At 40.9% G+C, this 18,139-nt stretch overlaps 1 protein-coding gene across 1 annotated transcript in view; it reads right to left on the bottom strand.

Moving 5' to 3' along the window:
• Positions 1-10,260, bottom strand: part of LOC147120460 (voltage-gated inwardly rectifying potassium channel KCNH7-like) — a 91,063-nt gene extending 80,803 nt beyond the window's left edge. The window contains 2 exon segments of the mRNA XM_085986427.1: positions 4,406-4,636; positions 9,536-10,260. Of these exon segments, the coding sequence (XP_085842553.1) occupies positions 4,406-4,636; positions 9,536-9,611 (307 nt within the window). The 5' untranslated portion in view covers positions 9,612-10,260.
• Between the last annotated feature and the right edge of the window lie 7,879 nt (positions 10,261-18,139).

Here is an 18,139-nt window from a genome sequence, read left to right as displayed (position 1 = left end):
GCTGACAGTGCATTTCCAAAGGTGAAAATCATTTAATTTCTCAGACTTACAACCCTCATTACAAAGAAATCACCATCCACAAATATAAATTTCAAAAACAAACAACCTAATACATCATGTTGAGTGTGTGAAGCCTTGGAAATGTACATGTTTCCCCCAGAATTCTCAATTCATATGCACTCTGATAATGTTTGGCTGGAGGATTCCCACTGAGCACGCTTGCTTTACACTGTTCATATTTATTAAAATACATCATAACCCATTATTTGGAACCTGTCCCTGTCATTTTACAGTGAAAAGTAGCAGTGACAGATTGCAAATGATTTGTGCTCCAGTTTAATAAATCCCAAAATGTTAAAGCTCAGTGTTGGCTAGTGCGTAGATACGTATTATAAGAGCCTGTCCTATATCATTGAGGGTGTTTTTATATTGAGAGTACTGGAAGGAAATATACAACCTTTTACAGAGAAGCTATATTATCACAGGTTTATGTTAAACAGTAAGGGCAGGATTTTCATTGGGCAGTGGAGGCGGGATTGGAGGCGTGTGGGGGGTTAAAATCGCGAAATCGGGCGGCACGAACCCATCCTGCCACCAACTCGCCTCCATGCCAGTTTCAAAGGAGGCAGATACCCGACCTGTGCTGGTAGCCGCCTCCCCGAGGCGGGAAGGGGATTAGTGCCAATTAACTGCCTGTTAACAGGTAGTTAACAGGCAGTTTTTAGCCTAATCCCTATTTTTATTCCTGAAGTGTGGGATTCCCGATGGCTCCAACCATGCCAAGTTAGCGAGGCGGACCGTCGGGCTGAAGGGCTTGGAGGGTTCAAGATGTCCGGTGTTCAGGTGAGTGATGGGTGCATGAGTGCAGAGGTAAGTGTGTTTGGTGTGTATAAAGTGTTTAAAGAAGTTTTACTTACCTTTTACTTTCCTTTACAGCCTTCCTTCCTTCAGGTCTCGGGAGTCCCTCATCTCACCAGCACAGAAAGCAGAATGGCCGCGAGCTGTCAAAAGTTGCAGCGTTCAGCTTTCTGTTCTGGAGAGATCTCTAAATCAGCCTGAGAGGAAGGAATTAACTTAGTGTACAGATTGTCAGTGTTTGACAGCTTCAAAGAGCTGTCAAACGCTGATATTTCATCTGTCAAAAGCTCTTGACAGATGAAATGTCAATCTGTGACGTCACCTGTTGCCGGGTGGCCCTTAATTGGCCTGCTGAATCCGCTGTGCGGGCTCAACAAGGTCAATCAAGTGAAAATCGAGTGGGTTGGCCACAACTCGATGGAGGCGGGACTGCAACCCCAAAAGTTGTAGTCCCGCCTCCTACACGCCTCCAGTATCAAAATCCAGCCCTAAATCTGGGCACTCCTGACCACTGAGTCGGTAAACAAGCTCGATGTTGTTGTGCTGAATTATATAAACTAGCAACGTCTTAGATTTGGCCTGTGCTGAGTTAACTCATCTCAGTTAGAGTGGTAGGAATGGGGCACAGCAATTGGCCTTCATGTCTTCCAGGCTAGGGGAGGAAAATCAATCAAAATTCCTGCTTTTAATCACCACCCTGCTGGAAGGTGTATGTCGATGGATACTGGGTGAGGACAAGATTTGATTCATTTGGGTTGCCCTTCCCCCCTAGCTGAATACCTTGCTGCCATTCATTGTCTCGGTCTGCACTCAAAAGATGACTACTTGAGTGAGGTAATTGGGGACTGCCAGCACCTAGAGAACTGCCCAGCCACCTTCTGGAGAAGTTAGACACAATCGGGAGAAAATTAAAAACAAGAAAGCAGTCAATCTGGGTCTGAAACTTGACATTTTGGGACACGTAGAATTGCTACATTCATATTTCCTATTTACAGAATCATAGCTAGCAAAATCTATATCGTTTCAAAATGTGCTGTCTATACCCTTTGGTAGAATTATATTGTAAAGCAATATATAATTGTATATCATAAACAAGAACAATTAAAATGGTAAGCTATAAACCTTATTTTGGCAATTTCATTCAACATCAGCAATTAATCATTGTAAGGAACATGAATAAAGGATCTTTGCAACTATTTCCAGCTTCTTTGGCAAGCCTGGTAACTAGAGTGTTGAGCTTCTGACTAGGATAGCCAAGCTGAGATGTATTTTAGACTGACACCTGTTTTGTGGCAGTTGTTCACAGCTACATTTCACCTTTTTCCACTGAATTATCAATTGGAAGGATAGCTAAGCAGCCATTACCCATCTGTTCATCTTGACTGATATGTATGGGGGAGAAGTGGGAAGCTCTTTTTAAACACACTAGGAACGTAGGAACAGCCCATCAGGGTGGCCGAGCAGTCTAAGGCGTCTGTGTTCAAGTCGCAGTCTCTTCTGGAGGCGTGGGTTCGAATCTGACTTTTTCCTCATAGGACTGCTCCTGGGCCTGGCGAAGGTAGCCATAAACAGGTCCAGGCAGTGGGCGGTCGAGGGAGTCATTCGGCCCGATTGCCTGCCTCCCTTCCGCAGCTATGTTCACGTCTGGGTGGCGCTGGAGATGGAGCACGCGGTGTCCGCCGGCACACTTGAGGCCTTCTGCGACCGGTGGGCGCTGCGGGAACTGGAGTACATCATCACCCCGGCCGATGCGATTTTAATTTATTTTAATTTAATTTGTTAAGTTTCATTTAAAGTTTCATTAATTTACAGTCAATTTGTTTTAACCAAAAGAGCAGGAACATAGGAACATTAGAAACAGGAGTAGGCCATTCATCCCCTTGGACTTGCTCTGCCATTCAATTAGATTATAATTGATATGCACCTTTGCTCCGTATCTCTTGATACTCTTACCTAACAAAAACCTATCTAGCTCAGTCTTGAAAGCAAGAATTGACCTAGCACCCACAGCCTTTTGGAGAGAGAGAGTTCCTGATAACCACTATCCTTTGTGTGAAAACGTGCTTCCTGATTGGCTTGAATTTTAAGATTATATCAACTTCTTCTTTATTTCTCCACCAGAGGAAATAGTTTCTCCTTATCTAGGGTAGATATCAAATCTTTTTAACATTTTAAACACTTCATTTAGATCATCCCTCAATCTCTAATACTCAAGGGAATAGAAACCAAGTGTATGCAACCTGTCCTCATAATTTAACCCTTTAAAGTGGATGGCCTCACACTTGCCCACATTGTACTCCATTTGCCAAAGTTTTGCCCACTCACTTAATTCATCTATGTTCCTTTGCAACTTTCTGCTCCTATCTGCACTACTTACTGTCCCTCCTAACTTAGTGTCATCTGAAAATTTGGATATACAACTCTCTATTTCTTCATCCAAGTCATTAATAAATATGAGAAATTGAGACCCTGGAGCAGATCTCTGGGGTACACCACTTGTCACATCCCACCAATCAGAGTGCCTACCCATTATCATGCCTTATCACACTCTCCATCTCATACCTTCCAATCAATTTCAAATCCAAGTCAAATGGCTATCTGTACTTCCATACGCTCTCATTTTTGCTAATAAACACAAGTGATTTGCTAGCTCAGTAGCATGAACAAAAGTGTGCTTGCCTCCCAACTGTAAGATCACAGACTTAAGTTTCAGGGCTATCAACTGCCTACAGTAGGCTTGCAAACTTTGCCAATTCTTTGTTGAACAGCTAGATACAGAACAACAGGTAAATGAGATATTCCATTTCTAGAGAAATTGATTTGTCTGCCTTTTTCTGCTTTAACTGAACCTTGTGTTGCCTGATTGAATTAGGACATTACTAAAGAGGTTCTTTATTGTTGTGCCTGAATCTAATTTGCACTACATTAATTCCACAAGCTAAATTAGCTATGTTGGAATTACTACTAACATCTCAATCATTCCACAGCATGAAAACTGTCCCAAAGTGTCAGCTCTTGGATGTGCAGTAGATAACTTCAATGACTCAATCTGACTTTTGACTAATTGAGAAAGTGGCTTATTACTCATTACGTTAATTAGCTATAGTGAATGTGATTAAAATGTCTGGAAAAAAATAGCTTTACAAGTATTTGAAAAAATACTACACCATCACAAAATGTTATCAAAGATTTGTAACAGCTTTTCGCAAGATAAAAAATATTGTTATAAAAACACTTAAGCTGATATTGGCATATTGCAGGGATTAACCTACATGGATTTAAACCGGAGTCTTATTCTTTGGTTTCTTTAGTTCTATTTGTCTACCTACATTTATTTGCTATTGTGTTTATCAACTAACTTTATAATCCAAAGCATTTTCTACTAAACTTCAGTGAACTGCTATATTGTTTCCATTCAGCTAAGTTTAACATTTTAAACTGATTTTGTACCTATGCGTAATTCCATGTTGAAAAATTCCCTATAGTAAGTTTAAAAGTGTGCATTAATTCTTGATCTTGTAAGTAAATATATATTTCTTTATCCTACCATCCTTGCGATAGTATATGACATCCACTTTCCTCTCTTCTGAGCCGAGCAGAGCTTGGGCAATCTGAGCAATGGCATGCCGCTTGCTTTCTGGGCCATGCAGAAAATCACATGTACAAGGCTTCTGCATGACATCCGGCCTCGAGAAGCCAGTCATCTCACAAAATCCATCATTGCAGTAGATAATTGCACAGTTCTGTACCCTTGCATTGGCGATGATGAATTTTCTATCTGTAAAGAAACAGAAAAATAATAATGAGTAATATAAAACACCAGTGTGTTCTTACAATTCATGGTTGATCACTAGCTGTCATCAGTAACAACTAGTGATGGTGTAGACAATCTACACTAGAAGGGTTTTACAAGAGCCCCTCATAGCAACAGAATTTCAAAATTGTTGAAGTCATAAATTATTACCAGAACATAAAACATACAATAAGATATATTTATGCTTAATTGACATTTATGTTTAAGTATATTATGTAAACAAACTATAGATAACCAAAGATTCAATAATTGCTATGCTCATTTTAAAATCCACAACTGCAGGACTACATTAAAACATCATTATTGTGTTGTAGACTGTAACCTGAAATTTCCCTGAAGAAAACTACAATTTTATTTTTGCCAATTCTTTTTTCCTGCTCAATAAGACATGGGATGACAAAACTGAGGAATGGAACAATGTTCTTCTGTGTACTCAGTGATAACAAAGATGAAGAAAGTGTAAGTCCAGTGCAGAGACCATATCCTTCTATATCAGTACTAAAATGAGCCTCTATCCTAAGCTGAAAGCACCATTTACAACTGAACCCATGTAAGAAGTCACACAACACCAAGTTATAGTCCAACAGTTTTATTTGAAATCACAAGCTTTCGGAGCGCTGCTCCTTCGTCACCTGATGAAGGAGCAGCGCTCCGAAAGCTTGTGACTTCAAATAAAACTGTTGGACTATAACCTGGTGTTGTGTGACTTGTATTTGTCCACCCCAGTCCAACACCGGCACCTCCACACCATGGAACCCATGTAATGTGGGAACAAATGCTGAATCAGATTAAAAGGCCAAAGCAGTCTGAACTTGTCTCAGTCAGAGGTATACATTTACTTAAAATGAAGATTATTTCAAATTCAGCTGCACCTTTCTCTATGTGAAAGTATGCTGTGAATGTAAAGAAATAATTTTCCTTTGTACATTTGTATGTACACAACATTTTCTGTGTCCTGCCATAGGTTTCCCATCATCATGTAGCTTGTATCTTTGAGGCACATCAAGAAAAACAGGTTATCCGTGTACAAAACATTATTTTTGTAAATACTTGATGGTTTAGGGATGTTGCCAAGGTCCCTGGGTGTCTCACTGGAGAGGGCTGGCGATGTAACAATGCAACTATAGGATCACCAAGGATTAGAATTTTTAAAAAGTGAGATATCACTGTTAGATGCATCTTCTATCCCTTCCCCCATTACAAGACCAGCAAGAATCAGATGCAAGCATGGAGGATGCATTACTGTTGTGGGAAGTGGGATGATACCCACAATATTTGGCAGCTTGGTGTTGGGTAAGGATGTGACCATGGTCTTTTGTCATCTCTGGGAGGGAAGATGTGGCCCTGATCCCTGCTGCTCTCACTGGAAGATGCAACCATATACCCTAGCGGTCTTGATGAGAACATGATCTCTAGCAATCATAGCTGGAGAAAGATACAACTATAATTCCTGGTAGCTTCATTTTGAGAGGCGGTATTGTAGCCATTATCCATGCTTCCTTCCTTGCAGGAGGGAGGTTGTTGCCTTGGGCCCTGGTGGTTTGACTAGAGGGAGAAACTATTGTGGACATGATCCTCAGTGGCTCTGAGTCAGAAGGTTATTGGGTTCAAGCCCCACTATAAGACTTGAGAACATAATCTAGGCTGACACTTCAGTGTAGTACTACACTGTTGTAAGTGCCATCTTTCAGATGAGACATTAAACCAAGCCTGCCTGTTCAGGTGGTCCTAAAAGATCCCGAGGTACTATTTGAAGAACAGAAAAGTTCTCCCGGTGTCCTGGCAAACAATTATCCCTTAACCACACCACCAAAAATAGATTAATTGGCCATTCATCTCAATGCTGTTTGTGGGGTCATGTGGTGTATAAATTGACTTCTGTATTTGCCTACATAACAACAGTGACTACACTTCAAAAAATTAATTCATTGACTCTGAACATCCTTTTGGCTTCTGGATATCTTGATGACATATAAAATGCTAACTAAATTCCAGTTCTTTTCCTTTGATTTAGTCGAGGTATGTCCATGATACGAGATAGTGCAATGTTGTAAATGTATATTGCCTCTGGCAGTAATGTTGTAGAGGATGCATCCTTATTCTGTGACAGCTTTGGTGTGATTGGAAGAATATGTCTATGTTACAGTTGATCTATGCTTCTGCTCCAGCTTTGATTCTCAAAATCAGTCACTGAGTCCATGAATTCTCAATTTTTGGACTACTGAAACATGACTATGCATCTGCAGCATGACATTTGTATTTTACGCACCATCTATCTAATGGCCTCTCACACTATGTTTGATGTTTGTAGTGGCAGTTTCAACCAGAATGAAATAGGCATCTTTAGGAATTTGGCACTTGCTGGAAAATATTCAATGAGAATTAGTTATGAATGTAAAAAGACCACATTATAAAGTTTTGGTTATAAGCTGGCATTGTATCACATTTTAGCTAAAATGTGCTGAAATTGAAGCAGCAATTTTCACTCTAGCAGGAATCTAATTGTCAAATGTAATTTTGGTAATTGCTTAAAATATAACTTAGGCCTAACAAAATTAAAACCAAGATATACTTAATTTAATTATGAAGGCTACTTTATGGAAAATTGCAAAGATGATCTAAGTAAACTGCTGATTGTGGAAGATTGTTATATTTAAGTAGATTGTTTGCAAACAATATGTTTACTGAAGCTTTGACAAGTTCCTTGTTTGATCATTTTTAAATCTGCACTTAACTTAAAAGTTGCAGAGATGCAAGTTGCAGCTGCACGCATCTAGCGATTTGATTGCATGTGCATTACCCAAATTGATAGGGACTGTGGTAGTGTAGACATCCTCAGTTAATGAAGTATGAATAAAATCTGCCTACTTCTAATTTGTGAAAAGAAATCATCATGTCTATATTATAGATATAGCTAATTTTGGTTGTTGCAGTGTTGCATTCTTCTAGGTGCTTTGATAGCACAGCAACTGAGTCTGGAGTGATACCAAGGCCTACAGTCTCAGTCACACAGATCATTATCAGCATTAACTTGGCCACAGCCGTGTAGTTGATGGGAAGTGAGGATGTGGTGAAGAGTTACAGGGAATGTAAAAAAAAATGTGGGAACTGCAAGAAAAGTCACAATGCTACTCGATCTACGTCTACAAAATGATGAAACAGGTTCACCCCAACACCGGCATCTCCTCCAAGGCCATAAGCATCATGAACTCCTTTGTGAGCGATATTTTTGAGTGCACTGCGGGTGAAGCTTCCCGCCTGGCTTATGACAACAAGTGCTCGACCATCAGCTCCCGGGAGATCCAAACTGCCATGCACCTGTTGCTGCCCGGAGAGATAGCCAAGCATGCCATGTTGGAAGGGACAAAGACTGTGACAAAGTACACAAGCTCCAAGCAAATACACAATGAGCTGAAAAACACAATGCTTGCGCATCTGCTGAAAACAACAGGGAGATGAAATGGGCTTGCATACTATTGTTTTGTGTCTGGGACATAAATCTAATCTGGGATTGAAATGTTCCTCGCTCTGATGATAGTACAGGCCCCTTTGGAGCAGTCTCTACCTAATTACTAGTATGCATGCAACTACAGACAAAGCTGTTGACAATTGAGCAGAAATCAGCACTGGACTCACTCAGAGACACTCAGGATTGCCAACGTGAGAAATTGAAATGAAAAATTATAGTTGTATAACGGGAGTGTAGTTCTGAGATTAGGGTTAAGAAATATTGTTTGACATCTAACTATTCTGTAATTTATTAGAGATACTTGATGCTGACATTGAATAATGAAAGTGAAAAGGTGTTCCATAGTAACATCCCTTACTTTAATGATCATAAAAATTTAGCCCCTCCAAAAAAACATCTTTTAAGACAGCAACACAGCATTGTACTTGATAAATAAAAACAGAGAACTGTCCTGTACACACTAAGGAGGTATGTGGTAACCTTTGTTTTCATGTGACAGATAAGTCAACATAAAATCTGAGTCAACTTTGTTGTAATATGCATCAAGTTGACGCCACAGCATTTAGATGTTGCTGCTTTTGCACACAATCATAAATAATTGTAACTAAATTCAAGGAATGAATGCATTCTCTGTTCAAATTAAATTTAATTAATGTTGTGTTCACATTAAAATAACTTGCATTTAGTATAGTTCAATGGTTCTACAAGCCAACTTATCTCTTGTATGCAAGCACATTATACTGGCAGTTTTATGCTCCTGATTCATGTCCACAGAGACATGGGCTAACATTGCAAAACCCTTAACAGCCATAAACAGAAAGCACATATTATTTCTATTTATCTGGGCTAGTTCTAACCTTGGTACCAAGTCCCGGAGGCAAACCCACTGTGCCACTCAATTCACCTTACAATGATAAATGGTACAACTTTGTTTTTAAGTACAATGGCAGTACAAAATACCATTTCACCCACTGCTTTATATAGAGGCACGTGACATATACTCCACACATGACAGGGAGTACTATTTTCAATGTTCAGTTTGCCTTTTTGCTTTCAAATTATAGTTTATATTCCTATATATTGATTTGTTTGGTTGTCTGGTGGGAGCGACCCTAAATTATATTAACGATACAGAAACGTAGCGTCTCTCGTTGCGATTTTCAGAAACAAAAGTGAAATACTCGACTATCATTGAATTTTGGAAAGAACACCAAACACCTTATTAAAACTAAAAAAAAATAATGTGCATTAGAAATACTACCCCGCCTTTACATTCATATTTAGATTTCCTCAAACACTAAAAGATCAATTGCAGAAGGACGCGAACCCACGACCACACATCCAGATTGGCTAGACCTGGACATTTGGCAGGAAGTGTGTTTATTTGCACTTACTTTGGCCCTCGAATTTCCGTATAATGGTCCCCAAAAAGGTATTTTGCGGCGCAACATGCCCTCTTCGCACAGGCATGTTTGTTGTGATGTGGATGCTTTGCCCCGATTTAAAGTGCCGGTCCGATCCGCTTGGTCTGTGCTCCTCTTACAGCCGCTCCGCCTCTTTCAGATCGTCCCTTTGTCAGAAAAGCATCATCAACAACACAGTCTCTCTCCGCTTGGCAACATCAAACCGTCCGCGAACATCTAAGAACTCAGGGTCCCCCCAGCAGACCCGAGAACCAGCGCAGAGAAGGACAATGAACACTGCCCCGGTCCACCCTCTCGGAACAAAAGCATCGCAAATTTCGGAAGGATGTTCTCTTCTCAAAGCGCTAAGGTGCTGCTGAACGGAAGATATCAGCAGCTCTGAGCCCGGGTGACGCTCCCCTCGGCTCCACACGCAGCTCTGATTACCCAAGCGTGTCTGTACACAACTGATCACTGCCCATTCCACTTTATGTTGGAAATCAGATTCAAGAAACAGTACACGGGATTAAAAGGAAAGTAGACAGAAAGAAGGGGGAAACATGCCCACGGATCCGCTGTTAGCGAAGGCAACACAATTAGTTGTCAGAAGAATCACTGCTGGAGATCCACTTATGGCTGTCCAAGGTGCTGAACACAACTCCAATTTAATTTGAAATGACGCAAGTGTTTCAGAAAAGTAAAATACATCGATACACACACACCACACACACACAGCCATTATATGTGACCCACTAAATAAAAATGTGCAATTAACAAGATACTCTTCGATGTGGCGTGCATGAATGATTTCAGGTGAAGCTTGATATTACTTTCATTCCCCAGCAATAGGGAGGGGAGGAATTTAGCACAGTTAAGAACAAGTTAAACGTTGTAGAGCATGGTCTATTGATACTGAAATACGTTATTTATTCATATGTTATAAAACACATTTGATGTCAATGTAATTTCTACATATATGTAGATCAATCTGAAGTGAGACCAAATAAACAAGTGTATTCAATTGTACTTAACTAGCTTCCTCCATTCAGGTGACGAAAGGAACAGTAAACACTATTCTCAGCTGTGGAATGATGCTGAGTGCAGCTGACTACAGAAAGAAATGAGATGCCACCAGGGTGGAGAAAATAAATAATCTGTTCTTTTAGAGGAGCGATCACAACTTTAGCTCACCGATGGCATAGGGATGACCGATGGGTTAGAAAATGTAAAAATAAATGCGAGACAAGTGTTTCCCATTTCAGCTATTCAGGGTAAATCGTTCATAGTCATAGAATTATAGAATGGTTACAGCACAGAAGGAAGCCATTCGGCCCATCAAGCCCGTGCCAGCTCTCTGCAAGAGCACTTCAGCTAGCCCCTCTCCCCTGCCCTTTCCCTGTAGCCCTGCAAATTTCTTTCCTTCAGATACTTATCCAACTCCCTTTTGAAAGCCATGATTGAATCTGCCTCCACTACCCTCTCAGGCAGTGCATTCCAGATCCTAACCACTCACTGCATAAAAAAAGTTTTTTCTTACGCCGCCTTTGGTTCTTTTGCCAGTCACCTTAAATCTGTGTCCTCTGGTTCTCGACCCTTCCACCAATGGGAACAGTTTCTCTCTATCTACTCTGTCCAGACCCCTCATGATTTTGAACACCTCTATCAAATTTCTTCTCACATTTCTCTGCTCCAAGGAGAACAACCCCAGCTTCTCCAGCCTATCAACGTAACTGAAGTCCCTCATTCCTGGAATCATTCTCGTAAATCATTTCTGCACCCTCTCTAAGGCCTTCACATCCTTCCTAAAGTGTGGTGGCACTTGGATACATTACTCCAGTTGGGCTGAACCAGTGTTTTATACAGGTTCATCATAATTTCCACACTTTTGTACACTATACCTCTATTCATGAAGCCCAGGATCCCGTAAGCCTTTTTAACCACTTTCTCAACCTTCCCTGCTGCCTTCAATGATTTGTGCACACATACCCCTTAGGTCTCTCTGTTCATGCACCCACTTCAGGATTGTACCATTTAGTTTATATGTCCTCTCCTCATTCTTTCTACCAATATGTATCACTTCACACTTTTCTGTGTTAAATTTCATCTGCCTCGTGTCCGCCCATTTCACCAGCCTGTCTATGTTTTCCTGAAGTCTATCATGATCCTCCTCACTGTTCACTATACTTCCAAGTTTTGTGTCATCTGCAAATTTTGAAATTGTGCCCTGCACACCCACATCCAAGTCATTAATATATATCAAGAAAAGCAGTGGTCCTAGAACCAATAGAATCAACCCCTGGAGAACACACTGTACCTTCCTCCAGTCTGAACACTGGTTCTGTCAGAATGATAACCAGCTCAGACTTGGTTTCTGGACTTTTTTGTGGGAAACAACAGAATATTAGCTATTACTTGTTGGCACAGTTCTCATCTTGCTAACTGGAAATGGGGGGACACAGGAACTAAAAATCAAACCAAATGATGAAATGAAATGTGAGGACAAGGGGAAGTACTGTGATGTGAAAGGAAGAACAGAAGCAGGGAAATGGGATTGATGCAGCCAAGGGTTCTGTCACCCACCGCCGAGAGGAAACCTCAAGTAAGGCAAAAAAAAAAGACATTTCGCAACTCTGCTGTAGAAGTTGAAGTCATCAAAGCAAAAGTGACAGAGTCAGAGAAACTGAGTGACAGGAATTGAGTTTTCTGGTTGGAGGGGGTGGGAAAGCATCAATTGGATAGTTATGGGAATCGGTGGGCTTACATTAGATGTCTATGGAAAGCTCATCATCAGAAATAGAGAAGTCCAGGATGAAAAGGGAAAAGACAAATATAGACCACATGAAGGCGAGGGATGGGCAGAAATATAAAGTATAACTAATAACATTCTCAAGAGTGAGAGTAGGAAGGACCACCAACACAGTCATTGATGCAAGGAAGAAAAGGTCGGAGGGGGGGGGGGGCCTAATTGGAAAGTGGGCCAGGTTCATGGTGTGAGGGCCACCTGAACAAAAAAAATGCACAGAAGTAAAGACAGCAGAAGATATGTTCAGTATCATGTTGAGGTTGGAATGTGTTGTGTTTGTGGCTTAAAGGTTTACAACACAGAAGGAGGGCATTCAGCTCATTATACTGTGCCAGCTCTTTGCTTGAGCAATCTAAACTACATCCCACTAACCCATGGTCTCCCTGTTACTCTGTATCTTCCTCTTCTTCAAATATTTATCCAGATGTTCCTCAAAAGATGAAATGACCACTGCCATAACCATTCCCTGTGGAAACATTTCTTTCTCCAACAACCTGCTGCAAATACAATTTTCTCCTAACCTCTTGCCTCACTCTATTTGTAACAATTTTAAATTGATGACTCCCTGCCCAGATGAAACAGTCTTTCTCTATTCACTCTTTCAAAACCCTTTATAATAATAAAATCTACTAAATTCCCTCTTCGCTTTCTCTGCTCCTGTGGAAACATTCCATATCTCAAGTCCCTCTCAAAACTATAGTTTCCCATCCCTGGCATAATCCTGGTGAATCTATGCTGTATGCTCTCTATGGCTATAATGTCCATTCTATAATTGGGCGGGGGGGGGGGGGCTAACCAATGTTTTGTCCGAATTTATCATGACTTCTTTATTCTTGTACTCTATGTCCTATTGATAAAATCTAAAATACTTTTGTCCCTTTTCTGGTTTTATCTACCTGCATTTGCATTTTCAGGGAATTATTTATGTGAATCCAGAGGTCTTTCTGTTCATCCATACCCATCAGTGTCTTGTCACTAAATCATTTCTTGTTGTTTTCTCCCAAAAGCAGAAAACAACAAGAAATGAGAATATATACTTAATGACTTCTTTCTTTCTTTTCTTTCAAAAGCAGTATCTCACAGTTATCTACATTGAATTGCATCTTCCACCTGTCTGCCCATTCTACTACTCTGTTTATATCGACCATATATCCTCTCCATCAAAAAGATTGCCTACTTCCGCCTCCATAACATTGTTTGTCTCTGCCCCTGCCTCAGACTATCTGCTGTTGAAACCCTCATCCATGCTTTTGCTACCTCCAGACTGACCTATTCCGATGATCTCCCAGCCAGCCTTCCATCTTCCATAAACTTGAGCTCACCTAAAACTCTGCTGCCCATATCCTAGCTTGCACCAAGTCCGGTTCACCCATCACCCCTGTACTCGCTGACCTACATTGGCTCCCAGTCCACCTACACCTTGATTTTAAAATTCTCATCCTTGTGTTCAAATCCCTCCATGACCTTCCCCCTCAACTATCTCTGTAACAATCTCCAGCCCTACAACCCTCTGCGAACACAGTGTACTTCCCTGGAATTACCTCCCTAAATCTCTCTGTCTCTCCACCTCTCGCTCCTCCTTTAAAATGCTCCTTAAAACCTACCTCTTTGAGCAAACTTTTAGACACCCATCCTAATATTTCCTTCTTTGGCTCAGTGCCAATTATTTCTGTGAAGCGCCTTGGGACATTTTACTATGTTAAAGGTGCTATATAAATACAAGTTGTTGTTATATATCCCTGAAATCTTTTGCAGTCCTTCTCATTGTTTACCAAACTGTTGTTAGCAAATCTTGAGATTACACTGCCTATGCCCAAGTCCAAATCATCTCAATATACTGAGAACAAAAACTAACCCAGCACTGACACTAGAGTACACAACTTCCAGTCCTTCTCCAGTGCAAGCAATATCCATTTATCCTAACTCTTGGCTCTCTATTCATCAACCAACTTTCTATCCATGCGGCTAACTTTATTCTTATTCTTATCTGAATTTTTCTAACAAGCCTCTTATGAGACAACTTATCAAACACCTTCCATATACACTATGTTTACTGCATTCCCGTATTCTAGCCAATCAGTCACCTCTTCAAAAAACTCTATTCAATTTGTCAAACATGACTTGCCTTTAGCAAATGTGTGCTGGCTGTCCTTGATTAACCCATGTATTTCTAAATACTTACTCATTTTATCTTAAATTAGAAATTCTAAGACTTTGCATACAACTGACATTAGACTTACTTGTCTATAGTTACCTGATTTGCCCTTGTCTCCCCTCTTGGAAAAAAAAGGTGATACATTGGCTACTCTCCAGTCCCATGGCACAATTTGCATATTAAGGTGGATTCAAAAAATTCTACAGTTATCTCTAAACTGTTCCACATCCTCCTCTAGTACACCTCTGTTCTTGCTTCCCCTATCATTTGTAAAAAACAATGCAAAATATTTATTTAATATCTCCACCCTTATTTTCCACAATTAGATTTCCATCTTCATCCCTGTGTTATCCTGTCCACTTTTTAACTGTTCTTTTACTTTTTATATGCTTATAAAAGCCATTATTATTTCCTTTTACATTACTTCTAACCTTTTTTATATTCCTGGTTAGCCTTTCTAATCTCCTTTTTCAGCTCCCCACTAAACTTTGTATGTTCCTCGAGATTTTTTTTCATACTGTTATCGCTAATGTCATCATATGCCTTCCATTTAAGTTTCACCATCATTTTAATCTCTTTTTCAACCCACCGAATCAATTTTTTGTGGAACATAGGAACAGGAGTAAGTTATTCACCCACTTCAGCCTGAGCTGCCATTCAATTAGATTATTGCTGATGTGTACCTCACTCCAGTTACCTGCGTTTGATCCATATCCCTTGATATCCTTACCTTATAAAACTCTGTCAATTTGTCTCGAGAATTTCAATTGACCCAGCCTCCACAGCTTTTTTGGGAGAGAATTCCAGATTTTCAATACCCTTTGATTGAAAAAGTGCTTTCTGATCTCACTCCTAATTTGAAGATTGCGCCTCGCCAGAAAAAATAGCTTCTCTGTATCTGCCCTATTGAATCCTTTAATTATTTTAAACACCTCAATTAAATGACTCCTCAAACTTCTAAACTCAAGGGAATACAAGCCAAGTTTATGTAACCTATCCTCATAACGTAACCCTTTAAGCTCTGGTATCATTCTGGTGAATTTGCACTGTATCCACGCCAAGACTAATATATTCTTCCTGAGGTTTGGTACTAAAACTGACTGTAGTACTTCTGATAGGATATGACCAAGGCTCTGTACAACTGAAGCATCATTTCCTCTCCTTTATATTCCAATCTTCTTGAGATAAAGGCCAATATTCCATTAGCCTTTTTGATTACTTTTTGTACTGGTGCATAGCTTTTAGTGATTTATGTACATAGACACCTAAATCTATTTGCTCTTCCACAGCTCCTAGACTCTCACTGTTAAGAAAATATTCAGATTTGTCTTTCTCAGATCCAACTTCCAGATCACACTTCCCCACATTGAACTCCATAGAGTCATAGGGCAGGATTTTCATTGGGCCATGGAGGCGGGATTGGAGGCATGTGGGGGGTTAAAATCGTGAAATCAGGGGGCACAAACCCATCCCGCCCCCAACCCGCCTCCATGCCAGTTTCAAAGGAGGCGAATACCCGACCTGTGCTGGGAGCTGCCTCCCTGAGGCAGGAAGGGGATTAGTGCCAATTAACTGCCTGTTAACAGGTAGTTAACAGGCAGTTTTTAGCCTAATCCCTATTTTTAATGTTGAAGTGTGGGATTCCAACGACTCCAAACCACACCAAGTTGGCGAGGCGGACCGTCGGGCTGAAGGGCTTGGAGGGTTCGAGATGTCCGGTGTTCAGGTGGGTGATGTGTGCATGAGTGCAGAGGTAAGTGTTTTTAGTGTGTGTAAAGTGTTTAAAGAAGTTTAATTACCTTTACTTACCTTTACAGCCTTCCATCCTTCAGGTCTCGGGAGTCCCTCATCTCACCGGCACAGAAAGCAGAATGGCCACGAGCTGTCAAAAGTTGCAGCATTCAGCTTTCTGTTCTGGAGAGATCTCTAAATCAGCCTGAGAGGAAGGAATTAACTTAGTGTACAGATTGTCAGTGTTTGACAGCTTCAAAGAGCTGTCAAACGCTGATATTTCATCTGTCAAAAGCTCTTGACACATGAAATGTCAATCTGTGCCGTCACCTGTTGCCGGGTGGCCCTTAATTGGCCTGCTGAGCCCGCTGGGTGGGCTCAACAAGGTCAATCAAGTGAAAATCGAGTGGGTTGGCCACAACTCGATGGAGGCGGGACTACAACCCCAAAAGTTGTAGTCCCACCTCCTACACGCCTCCAGTATCAAAATCCAGCCCATAGAGTTATACAGCACAGAATGAGGCCCTTCGGCCCATCGTGTCCACGCCGGCCATCAAGCCCTGTCTATTCGAATCCCATTTTCCAGCACTTGGTCCGTAGCCTTGTATGTAATGGCATTTCAAGTGCTCATCTAAATGCTTCTTGAATGTTGTGAGGGTTCCTGCCTCTACCACCCTTTTAGGCAGTGAGTTCCAGATTCCAACCACCCTCTGGGTGAAAAAGTTTCTCCTCAAATCCCCTCTAAACCTCCTGTCCCTTACCCTGAAACTATGCCCCCTTGTTATTGACCCCTCTACTAAGGGGAAATGTTCCTTTCTATCTACCCTATCTATGCCCCTCATAATTTTGTACACCTCAATCAGGTCCCCCCTCAGCCTTCCCTGCTCTAAGGAAATCAACCCCAGCCTGTCCAGTCTCTCTTCATCTGCCACAGTTTTCTCACTCACTTAATCTGTCTTTGTCCCTTTGCAACTTACTGCTCCCATCTACACAGCTGAGGGTGCCTCCTAACTTCATGCCATTTGTAAACTTGGATATACAACTCTCTTTTCCTTCATCCAAGATCCATCCATAAAGCCTTTGCTCAGGATCAGAAAGGGGGAGACCAGAGTAGAAGTTGAAAACTTGAAAAGAAAAAAGGTTCGGAGAGAAAGCAACAGAGGAAAGTAAAAGGGAAGTGAGATTGGGGGATTTCTTACATTTGAAAGTTGCTTGGGCTATCAGTGCTTGCTACCTGAAAGTAAGAAAAAAGTTATTTTTTGCTAAAGATGAAGGATGGTGTTATACTGAGAACCAGTATGATATAGGTTCAGAAGTTGAGAGCATGCCTGTTGCAGTGTATGGTAAAGAGGGTGGATTGCCTGAAATGCAGAGAACAGTATTGGAAAGAGCACTGAATTTCATGATGGTACTGCTGTGTAAATCCAAAAGCGACAGGGGAAATTTCAACTGGAATCCATGTGGAATGAGTCAGAGCTGGAGTCTGGTGCTGAGAAAAGAGAAATTGCTGTAAAAGTGGGTCTTAATAAATACATAATCACAAACCAGGAGGAAAAGGCATAACAATAAAAGTCAACTGGATGAAAGAGACAAATGGAGATCATGAAAAATAGAGGAATAGCAGTTCTTCAGGGCTGGCATTCTTGGAAGGGAAGCGATAGTAAATCTAACAGTATCATAAAAAGAAACATTTCAATGCCTGGAAGAAAAACAGAAAATGCTGGAAATACAGAGTGGATCAGTCAGCACCAGTAGAGAGAAAAGATAAAGATAGGCTAGCACACCGAACCCTTCTTCAGAACACCACTGAAATAGAAACGATAATTTTGGGAGAATTGGAATAGAAAGGAACTGGGGCAAAAATGAACAAAACATGATCACAGAGAGGAAACTAATGGATTGAATG

Source organism: Somniosus microcephalus, chromosome 4, assembly GCF_052327205.1.
Source record: "Somniosus microcephalus isolate GS21.2 chromosome 4, FLI_Smic_1.0, whole genome shotgun sequence".
Taxonomy (NCBI): Eukaryota; Metazoa; Chordata; class Chondrichthyes; order Squaliformes; family Somniosidae; genus Somniosus; species Somniosus microcephalus.
The sequence above is the reverse complement of the archived record's forward strand: the minus strand, read 5'-3'. Positions and strand labels throughout refer to the sequence as shown.